General features: G+C 45.4%; 1 protein-coding gene across 1 annotated transcript in view; it reads left to right on the forward strand.

Moving 5' to 3' along the window:
• The first annotated feature begins 997 nt into the window (after positions 1 to 997).
• LOC121916144 (leucine-rich glioma-inactivated protein 1-like) overlaps positions 998 to 10,529 on the forward strand; it is a 15,403-nt gene continuing 5,871 nt past the window's right edge. Inside the window, exons 1-7 of the mRNA XM_042440958.1 lie at positions 998 to 1,276; positions 2,436 to 2,507; positions 4,131 to 4,202; positions 6,828 to 6,899; positions 8,035 to 8,106; positions 8,693 to 8,862; positions 9,919 to 10,083. Coding sequence (XP_042296892.1) covers positions 1,080 to 1,276; positions 2,436 to 2,507; positions 4,131 to 4,202; positions 6,828 to 6,899; positions 8,035 to 8,106; positions 8,693 to 8,862; positions 9,919 to 10,083 — 820 coding nt within the window. The 5' untranslated portion in view covers positions 998 to 1,079. The remainder of the gene's footprint in view (positions 1,277 to 2,435; positions 2,508 to 4,130; positions 4,203 to 6,827; positions 6,900 to 8,034; positions 8,107 to 8,692; positions 8,863 to 9,918; positions 10,084 to 10,529) is intronic.

Here is a 10,529-nt window from a genome sequence, read left to right on the forward strand (position 1 = left end):
GATGATGATGATGATGATGATGATGATGATGATGATGATGATGATGATGATGTTTATGGCACCCCACATCCTTTGGGGGGTAAGACATCTTATTTGCTTCTCGGCTGTAGGTTGGCCGCTGTGCCAGCCAGGAACCTGTGTTTCTATTGGTTGGCACGGGTGTGTGTGTCTGTGTTGTGTGTGTGTGTACACTGCACTGATGTATCTGCGGAGACAAGAGGGAGACTGCTTGGATCCCTGACATTTGATAAGAAAAAGGCGCCTTAAGAGGCTTTCTTTGCCGCTGGTGGCTTTCGATGGAGGAGACTTGGATTGATCCGATTTTGGCCAACTGGAGCCCCAGAGGAAGAGGGGGCTCTTTTTAAGATTGGACAGAGGCGAGAGAAGGCCAGGGCGGCCTTTGGGGGTTTTGGTTTTGGGGGAGCCAGGGAAAGGGCTTCGGAAGGGTCTCCTCCTTCTTCTCCTCCTTTTGGGGCCTGGGCCAGGGATGCTGCGGAGGGGCGCAGAGCCCGGATCGCTTTGCCTTCTTCTGAGGCCAAGGAAGGCGGGAGGAGGAGGGGGGGCTTTTTTCTTCCCCTCCCCATAGCTTTGCGGTTTCACGAAGAAAGGAAGGAAAGAGGGAAGAAGGGAGAGAAAGAAGGAAGGAAAGAGAGAGAGAAAAGGAGGGAAGAAAGGAAAAGGAGAGGGAGGGAAGGAAGGAAGGAGAGAGAAAGAGAAGGAGGGAAGGAAGGAAGGAAGGAAAAGGGGAAGGAGGGAGGGAGGGAAGTAAGGAAGGAAAGAGAGAGAGAGAAGGAGAGAAGAAAGGAAAAGGAGAAGGAGGGAAGGAAGAAAGGAAGGAGAGAGAAAGAGAAGGAGGGAAGAAAGGAAAAGGGGAAGGAGGGAGGGAGGGAAGGAAGGAGAGAGAGAGAGAGGGAAGGAAGGAAGGAAAAGAGGAAGGAGGGAGGGAGAAAGGAAGGAAGGAAAGAGGGAGGGAGGGAGGGAAGGAAGGAAGGAAGGAAGGAAGGGAGAGAGGGAGGGAGAGAGAAAAGGAGGCCGGGGGTCCTCGGGGGCTTGGTCCTGGTGGTCCTCTTCGGGGGAGGATGGTCTGGCGGCTGGGTCTGGGCTCGGCGGGGCCCCCTCTGCTGCTGCTGCTGCTCCTGGCGGGGGCCCCGGGGGTCTCTGGCCGGAAGCCCCCCAAAAGAAAGTGCCCCACGGGCTGCACCTGCACCAAGGACACGGCCCTCTGCGAGAGGGTCAAGGAGATCCCCGCCGACCTCCCGCAGAACCTCGTCTCCCTGTAAGAACAACACCCCCTTCCTCCGGAGGGGTCTCTTTCTGGGGGGGGGGGGGAGGCCTTTTTGAGGGAGGGAAGGGTCCCCTCAGCCCTCCAGCCACAGCCTCGCCTTCTTAGGGGGTGGGGGTCTCCTGGTGTAGTGCTCCCTCCCCTGAAACTGGGCTATTCCGGGTTAACTCTGCCTTTATCCCTCTTTGGAGGGGGGAGTTGTGGGGCTGGAAGGGGACTGGGGGGCAATGCAGTGCCCAAATTGTATGAGAACCAGCCCTGGAATCCTAGTGGCCCATCTATACCTTTGAATTCCCCCAACATAATGGTCCCCCTAATATGTTAGAGTCCAGTTCCCATCATCCTCAACCAATATGGCCTACCATTGCGCTTGTTTGGAAGGTGCTATGTTTGGGGAAAGCTGCTCCAGAGTAGAGGCAAGGATCCTCCTGTGGCCCTCCAGATTTTAAGGGCATCCTGTCATTCCACGCCAGTGGCATGTTGTTAGAACTGTGGCTGCTGTTGTTATCTGGAGGGCCCTGTCCCAAAGACATACTGTACCTTTGAGGCTTAAAGCCAGCCTATCTCAAGGGAGGAAAAAAGACTGCCATAATAGGAGGCACCCAAGAGACTGGAATCGATATGATGTGGGAAAGCTGCAGGTAAAGCTGTAGATACTGCCTGGGTAACACCAGAAAGCCTCCCCAGTGAGTTGCTCAGCTGTTGCATAGATGCAAGAGTGCAGCTGCCCAGAGGGAGGCCCTCTCCACTGCATGAATTTAAAAGCAAGGTGTAGACTCCAGGGAAGGGGGTCACAATATTCTGAAATATAATTCCTGGTTGATTTGTCAGCCTGTTTGATGAATACCAGGCGCTGTTGGGCATATTTCAAAGAAAGGAACTGGCAGAAGCATCTCTTGGGTATCCCTTGCCTAGCCCCCACCCCAGTGAAATGCATGGGCTTTCCATAAGGGCAACTTGAAGGCACACACCTGAAGGCACACAGCAATGATTTGTAGGGCTGGTTGATTCAGAAGTATCAACAGATAACATCTGAATCTGTTGTACTAAGCAGATTGTACCAGCCCTCCCTGTTGCTGGTGCCATTGATGCTGCAGCTGGCATCTCTCCCAAGATGACCCAGCTTCCCACTCTCTCCTCTCTCTGTGTGCAGGTCTCTCATCCGCTCGGGGTTCACTGTGATCTTAGAGGGCAGCTTTCACCAAGTGCCATCTCTTCAGCTGCTGTAAGGATCCTGAGACATCAGTTGTGAGTGGGATGTCTGAGTGTCAAAGAGTGGGTATATGTGGGTTTGCGTGTCCATCATTTTGCTGAGCATGTGTGGGTAGCACCTGGGAATCCGTCTGCTTACCAGTCAACCTCCCAAACAGTGCATCTGTTTACGTGCCTTGTAAATGTGAATCTCTTTACACTGGCACAAGTGAGTTTGCACCATTTTGCAGATCTGGGCAAAGGGATGTGCTGTGGACATTGAATTACTGTTTGGTGTAAGAGGAGTATGTTAATCTGTCTGTCTGTCTTTCTATCTGTCTGCCTGTCTGTTTGAGGCAGTGTGGCAACACTGCAGACTGCGACTGGCATATGGGCCCCAGATCCTATTTGGATTATCACACCCGCAAGCTGCTGCTTGAAAATAAAAGACTGAAAAATACCTATTTCCACTCCTGCTAGAATAGTGATTTTGCTTTAAAATGAGATGCAACTCCCTGACCTTATTTCTCCCCAGATTGTGGTTTGACAACATTCTAGAGTAGTGTAGTATTCAGTCATTTACTCAATTGTGTTTCTGGAATCAGTGCCCATGGCCCTGTGAGCGTGAATTTCAGAAGTGAATGTACACTATTTCACTGACTCTTATTGGTGAGTGTACCCTATAGGTGCCTTTTCTTTGATGTTTCTGTTGCATGTGGTGCTTTCCATCAGTGCACATGCCCTGATGAATATGAATTTGGACATGTGTGCAAGTGAATTTGTACAATTGCTCTGGCACTTGCTTATGCCACACGCTGGAGCTGATGAAAGAGTACATGTTACACGCCACATGCATAGCCTAGTGGGTTGGATAATGGTAAGTGAGGCCTTTATTCCCTTTGCATGCTGGAGGTCTCTCCTTGGCAGATGTTAATCCCTGAAAGACAGAAGGGTCTTTGGCTACACGTCAGGCATCCCACTGGGTCTTTGAATGTCCAGTTTGTTCTCTTCCTGATGACTTTTCTCCCAGGCACAGGTACGCTAAGTACTTGATGCCAAAGCAAACCTTTGCTATTGCAATTTCCCTGAGTGCTAGCCCTTCACAGCACAGGTTTTCTTTTATAGAGAACTGAACTGAAATTTCAAGTCCAGACATGCATCATGACAGTCCCCACAGATGTACCAAGTCCAAAATTGCATCTAGTTGACTGCTAACTGGTATCCACAAACCAGTTCTGTCCCTCTTAATCTTCACAAAAAGCAAGGCTTTTATAAGCCAACAAATCTTAACTGCCTATCCAAGACCAAACCTCCACAAAAAATGTTTGCATGGCAACAGGGATAGCTGAAAAACTGATATTGCTTCTAGCACACACTCCTCACTCGAGTAATTCTCCAGTAACTGTGAGAATTGCAGCTCTGCTCAGAGAAAGCAGAAAAGCCTGTGTTAGTTGCCAGATAATGACAGAGTCCCTGCTAATGAACGAAGTCCATGGATGTAGATCCTGCAAGCCCTGGTTCCACTGCAGTACTGGAGCTACTCCCTTTGAGATGTTAGTTTTCCCTTTCCTGTCCCTTCCCTGAAAACTTGGCTGCCCTTCCTTGACATTTCCCACTGTCTGACCTGCTTGCTTCTCCCTCCCCGTCCCCATCCTAGCTTGATCACATACAACTCCCTGGAACTGATTGGGGACGACGCCTTTGCGGGACTCGTACACCTGGAGTATCTGTGAGTGTGCAAAGACGATGGGTCATGGGAAGGTTGGGATGCATGCACAATTGGGATTGGGTGGTGTGTGCGGTGGCATAAAGAGGTTGTGAAAGGAAGTATGTCTTATGCAGGTAGTGAGCTTGGGAAGTGATGGGTTTGTGTTGTATTTATGGGGTGGTGTGTGAATGGTACAAGACTGAGTGACTTCAAGAAGTGAAACCATATTAAAAGTAGGGTAGGATGATATTGTGGGATGCAAGGCTCACTTTGGGATGGTGTCAGTGTACCATTATATCAGTTCTCTTTATAAGTATAGAGATACTCCTCAAATGCTACCAAGATGTTAATAGCAGTGTCAGCAAACATGCCTGTCTACTCACTCAGAGACACAGTGGCTGTGATATGAAATGGATGAATATTATAATATGCTGATATTTATTATTTACACAAATAGTAACTTTGGAGGCATTTGGTAATGTCCTGGGAGGATGGAGGGTTTAATTACCTCAATTCACATACCGTGGTTCTTATGAAAATTGGCTCACTCCCATCATCCCCACAGAAAACATTTCTGTTAGCTGCAGGAATATAATGTTACTTTTAGGGCTACATATTTATTTATATCCCATGCCATCTTCACAGAGAAGTTTATCAAATGGGAGGAATTTCTCTTAAATTCGAATGAAAAGAAAGTGGGGCCAGAACGCATTCACTTAAAGTCGCTAGTTTAGCGCAATTACGTGAATGTGCATTGCATTCGAACTGGCTCCCCACTGCCCGAAAATAGCATGCCATTGCCTGAATTTGCGTGTGGCAGTCTATCATGCAATAACGTCAAACCACATGATTGCATTCGGACTGACTTCCCGTTGCCCGAAATCGCGTCTAGTGGGTTATCACACAATAACATTAAACCCCATGATTGCATTCAGATTGCCATCGGATTATACTTCCAATTCCCCTTGTCTGATAAACTCTTGAGTGGCTCCCTTGTCCTTCTCATCACTTTTTCTTCACAATAGCTATGTGTGATAGGTAAAGCTTAGAAAAAGTGATTATCCTAAAGTCATCCAGTGAGTATCAGTGCTCAGTGAGAACTAGAACTCCTTAGCGTAACGCTCTAACCATTACGCCACATTAGATGACTACCTTCCCTTTAGTGTAGAATAGTCTCAATCCTGATTGTCCACAGTGCATTTTCACTTTAAATGACAAGGCTCTAACCTGTTAAACAGATCATTGTATATTGTCTCATCTTGTTCTTGGTGTACTATACCACATAGTCCATGCTTTGACTCTAGGGCAAAATGCATAATTTGGGGTCCCCTTCTTTTTCATGTGCCTTGATAAATTTATCTGGTGGCCAGTGGAATAACTGGTTGGCTGACAGCCATCATTAGGGCCAGCCTTGTCATTAAGCAACATGAGCCAACTGCCTTCGGTAATGGGTTGGTGTTTAGTTTCAAGAGTTGCATATGCTACATGGATTGCTCTGTGCTCACTAAGGCCCCATTCCCACTGGCTTGTAACACAGATCAAGAATCGAATTATGGGTGCATCATTTCCATTTGAGCGCGCATTTGATCCTAATTGCGCCGATTTAGTTCCCATTGGAATTCGTATCTGATCCCCATGTATTCGATTTTTCCTTGGAAAACCCGAATCAGTGGTGGATAAACCGGTTTAAAAAGAGTGCACTTTTTAGAAGTTTTTCCTGCAATGACCTGCTCTCCTCAGAATGGAGAACATTGCCCAGTTACCAGTTTTAATATTAGACTTGTCTACCAGAACAGTTAGAACCAATATATGATAGGATGATGAAGGGGTATCATCTGGTTCATATTAGGCCAGTTCTGCCTGTCATTTCCATTTCCCACAATTCCCCAGAGTGAGGCTGTGTCAAGGGTGTTGTGGGAAATTAAAATGATCGTCAGACTCATGACTGATTTCTGCAGACAACCCAACCATTGTACATCTCTTCTCTTCTTATAACATTCCACTTTATTTCCTCAGCATTGCCACACTGAAATAGACAACGTTGTGTGACTTTAGTGCTGGAAGAGAGTTGAGATATCTTGAGAAATCTTTGCATTTGCTTCTTAGATCCTTGCTCATTCTGTACTGTGTGTGAGAGTGATATATGTCAGTTTTCTTACTGTTATGATTGCCCCCAAAGCAGCCTGGGAATTGTAGTTTGGAAAGTGTGTTCCGAATCCTCTGAGATAATTACAAGACCTTTCTCGCCATGAAATGATCATTCTCAACACCTACATTTCCACTAATTTGTGGTGGATGTAATAATTTTGTTATTTTAAAAATGTATTTATACCCCCCACCTTTCTTCATAAAAGGGGACTCAAGGTGTTGTCCAACTAAATGGAACAAATACTGTTTTTAAAAATGAACTACGTAAAAGCAATATGAGGAAGGCATAACATTTTTCACGTGAGGCACAACTGCAAGTCGTATTGCCATCCCTTGTAATCTGTGGCTTTTAAATTCCCCACAGATAACCTGAAGCTACAAAGCACATAATTAAGTCTCTGGAAATAACTGCTCTCCATAACTGCTCTCCACTTTGTAATCTATCTATTATTCCCTTCTCTGGTTATGGACTTAACAGGGTCTTCTTTCTACCTGCAGATTCATTGAGCAAAATAGTCTTGAAGTGATCTCCAAGAATGCCTTCAGAGGCCTGAAGAATCTTCTCCATCTGTGAGTGCTTCCTGGACATGCTCCCAATCCCCACTTAGAGTCTCATTTAGGGTGGCTGCTTAACTAATGGCTGAAAAAGAGCAAATGCTTCATTTGAAAAAGAAAACTAGAGGACACAGATTAACATATAATGTGTATGTGTATGTGTTTGTATGCAAATATAGGTATACAAGCATATAAATATGCACATCATATGCTAATATGTGCCCTTTCTGTTTGTATGCAAATATAGGAGGGCCTACAGTACATACCCTAACAGCACCGGCCCTCATCTGACCTTGGAAACTAAGCAGTGTCAGTCCTAGTGAGTACTTGGATGGGAGACTGCCAATGAACACCAGGTTCTCTAGGCTATATTTCAGAGGAAGAGCAGGTAAAACCACCTCTAAGTATCCCTTGCCTAAGAAAAACCCTATGAAATCCATGGGGTTTGATACCATTTTAACTGCCATGGCTCAGTGCTATGGAATTCTGTGGCTTGTGGTTTGCTGGTTCAGCAGAGCTGAAGTGGTATCAAACTGGACTATTTCTCCAGTGCTCATATGTCCTTGGACTGAGGGTGCTGATACAGGCAAAGGGTTCATGCAGAGCCAGCAAATTATTCATGTTGTCATTGCTATAGGAGTAATTTTTCACCCAGGGAGAGGTGTTTGTGAGAATTTCTGTCTTAGGTTCCCATAGACTTATACAAAAGGCACAGTGACAGATTGTGTGCTTATATATGTAACTTCAGTTGTTATGGCTTATACATATCCTTCCAGTCCTTACTTCCAATGCACTTCTACCAAATCCATTGCAGCTAGGATTGCCAGGTCAGGCTTATTCTGGACCCTGAAATTGCAGGGTCAAAAGCAGAGGGTGAAGAATGTTCCCTTGGGATGTCACAGAAGGTAGGCCCTTGTGACGTTTCAAGGATGATGTTACTAGGGACAGGCCTTGCATATTGGCTTACACGTTGTAAACCTCTTAGTTCACTATGAAGTGGTATAGAAACATAAAATGTTATTGCTATCCTAAGAGTTCTCCACACCTTGAGATCTGGCAGCATGAATTGCAGCGTCCTTCCCCAGGCCCTCAAACTGAGTTCATCTACTCTGCTTTCCTTCTGAGGTTGTTTTTCTCTCCTTTCCCATAGAAATTTGGCCAACAATAACCTGCAGACATTGCCAAGACACTTGTTCCGGGGCTTGGATTCTTTGACCTCAGTGTGAGTTGAAGGGCAAGGGTTAGGGCAACAAATGGGGAAGAAGGGTGTGGGCATGGCTGTGGATATGAAGGATGTAACAATTTTCCCCCAGTTTGCCTCCTGCTTTCTTTCTTTCATTTGCCCCCAGTTTGCCTCCTGCTTTTTCTCACAAGATTGCAAAATTGGCACAAGATCATTTCAGGGCTAGTATTAGAAGCTGGCATTGTTGGGCATCAGCTGAGGCCCACACTGTTTGCAGGGGTGCAAAGATTTTACAGATGAAAACGGACACATGGTGGCATATGTGGTCCCGCTTTCCATTTTTATGCTCACGGATAGGTCAGGCTCAAGCTGAGAGATAGCAAGGTGACCCAGTGAGCTTCATGACCACGTAAGGAATATGAACCTGGGTTTTATCTATCTTAGTTCAACAGTCTCGCCACTATAGCACGCTGGTTCCAGAGGTACTGCGTGCATTGGCAGCAGGAATCGTGGCAAAAAAAAAATGGTGGGTCCTTTCCAAGTTGCCCAAAGACAGCCCCAGATAGCTGGCACTGCATCTACTTTCATCCAGCCAAATGTGACAGACTGGCTTCTTTCCTGACAGAGACCTGAGGGGAAATGCCTTCCACTGTGACTGCAAGTTGAAATGGTTGGTGGAGTGGTTGAGCCAAACCAATGCTTTGGTAGAGCCTATAGAGTGTCGGTCACCACCCGAACTAAACCGTACTAGCGTGAGTGAACTCCGTCCTGGGGAATTTAACTGCATCACCACTGGTAAGTCATCTCTTTGTCTGGCACGCTTCTCTCACTAAACTATTTCTCCTCCACATGCTACAGCTACTGCAGGCTTGGGAATCCCTTATTGTCCCTCACCTTTTCTCCCCTTGGAATCAGTTGTCTGCACTTCAGTTGTCATCCATTTACTAAGCAGCATTACCCATAGAAGCAAAATATATCCAGTATGGAACAGCTGATACATTGAATAGATAAATCCATGGAAGAGGAGAGATGTATCACTGGTTACTAGTCATGACCAGAGTTTGCAGATCATCAAGTTATAACAAAGTCAAATTATTATGGATAGCACAATGAGAGATTGTTTAACTCCTTTTGCAGTGTAACGGTGATGATATCTTAGTAACTTTTCTAATTAAAGAGAGCGTGTGGCCTCACTACCTCAATATGTTTTATACTACAAACTAGTAACTTACAACATTCTTCTAAAAGAAATAAAAAGTGAAGATTTTGGTTACTTTTGAATCAGTGTGGTGTGGGGACTCATATATGTATAATAACTTTTAAAAGTAACTTCCCAAGCTCTGGTAATGATGGCTATATACAACTCCATGTTCAGAGACCTTAAGCTGTCAAAGAACAGTGGCTGAAAGGCAACCATATTTTAGGGGTCAATGGACATTATGTCCTCTTCTGGAGTTTTCCAGAAGCATCTAGTTGACTGGTGTGGGAAACAGGTTGCTGAACTAGATGCAGAACACAGACATGTTTTCTTCTTTAGGACTACAGTTCCCAGAATTCCCCAGCCACCATGCTGGCTAGGGTATTCTGTGTATTGTAGTTCCAAAAGGGAATTTTTCTAAGCTCTGGGGTGGACATTTATTTTGAATCAGCAGGGCTCTCAGGAAACAGAAAGCAGAGCAGTAAGCAGTATGTAAATAAATATGTTCAAACTGTGAGACACATCTGAAATAACAAGTCTTGTAAACATGCCCTGATGGATGAATTGTTTTGTAGTAACCGACTTGGTTTGCTATGACAAGGTTGGTGTGTTGCATTTTTGTTCTAGCACTAATCCCCATCTTTCTTCCTTAGACCTTGTCCTCTTTGATACCTTGCCTGAACAGTCACTCTCAGTAGAAACCTTCACCTACCATGAAGAACAGAACTTGGTGGTTGCCCAGCCTTTCACGGGACGCTGCAGCTTCTTAGAGTGGGATCACGTCGCAGGGAAATTCCGCAACTATGCCTACATCAATGGTGAGACATACACACATATGCACACACACTTCCACCCTCACTAGACAAGTGTTTATCTCACATCCTTAGGGACAGACAGCACATAGTGTTGTATGGGGAACATGGAGTGGTGTGTGTGCGTGGGTCTTATCCTTTTTCTTCATGCAGAAAAACATATTGGATTGACTCTGATGAATCAGTTGTATCCTGTCTCCCACAAACATTTTGCATCTCTTTATCATTTTGTCTAGAACCCACAGGACTATTCCATGATTATTGGTTCTTATTAACTATAAGAAGTAGCAAGAAAAGGGGGAAGGAATCTTGTGGTACCTTTAATTGATTTATTTGAGCATGATCTTTCAAGATTAAAGTCCACTTCCTTAGGTGCACTCTTTTAAGTGTGATATTCTAGCATGTAGATAAAAGAGCCAATCACTATTAATTCTCTCCTCACCCATTGATAC

This window comes from Sceloporus undulatus, chromosome 9 (genome assembly GCF_019175285.1).
Source record: "Sceloporus undulatus isolate JIND9_A2432 ecotype Alabama chromosome 9, SceUnd_v1.1, whole genome shotgun sequence".
NCBI lineage: Eukaryota > Metazoa > Chordata > Lepidosauria > Squamata > Phrynosomatidae > Sceloporus > Sceloporus undulatus.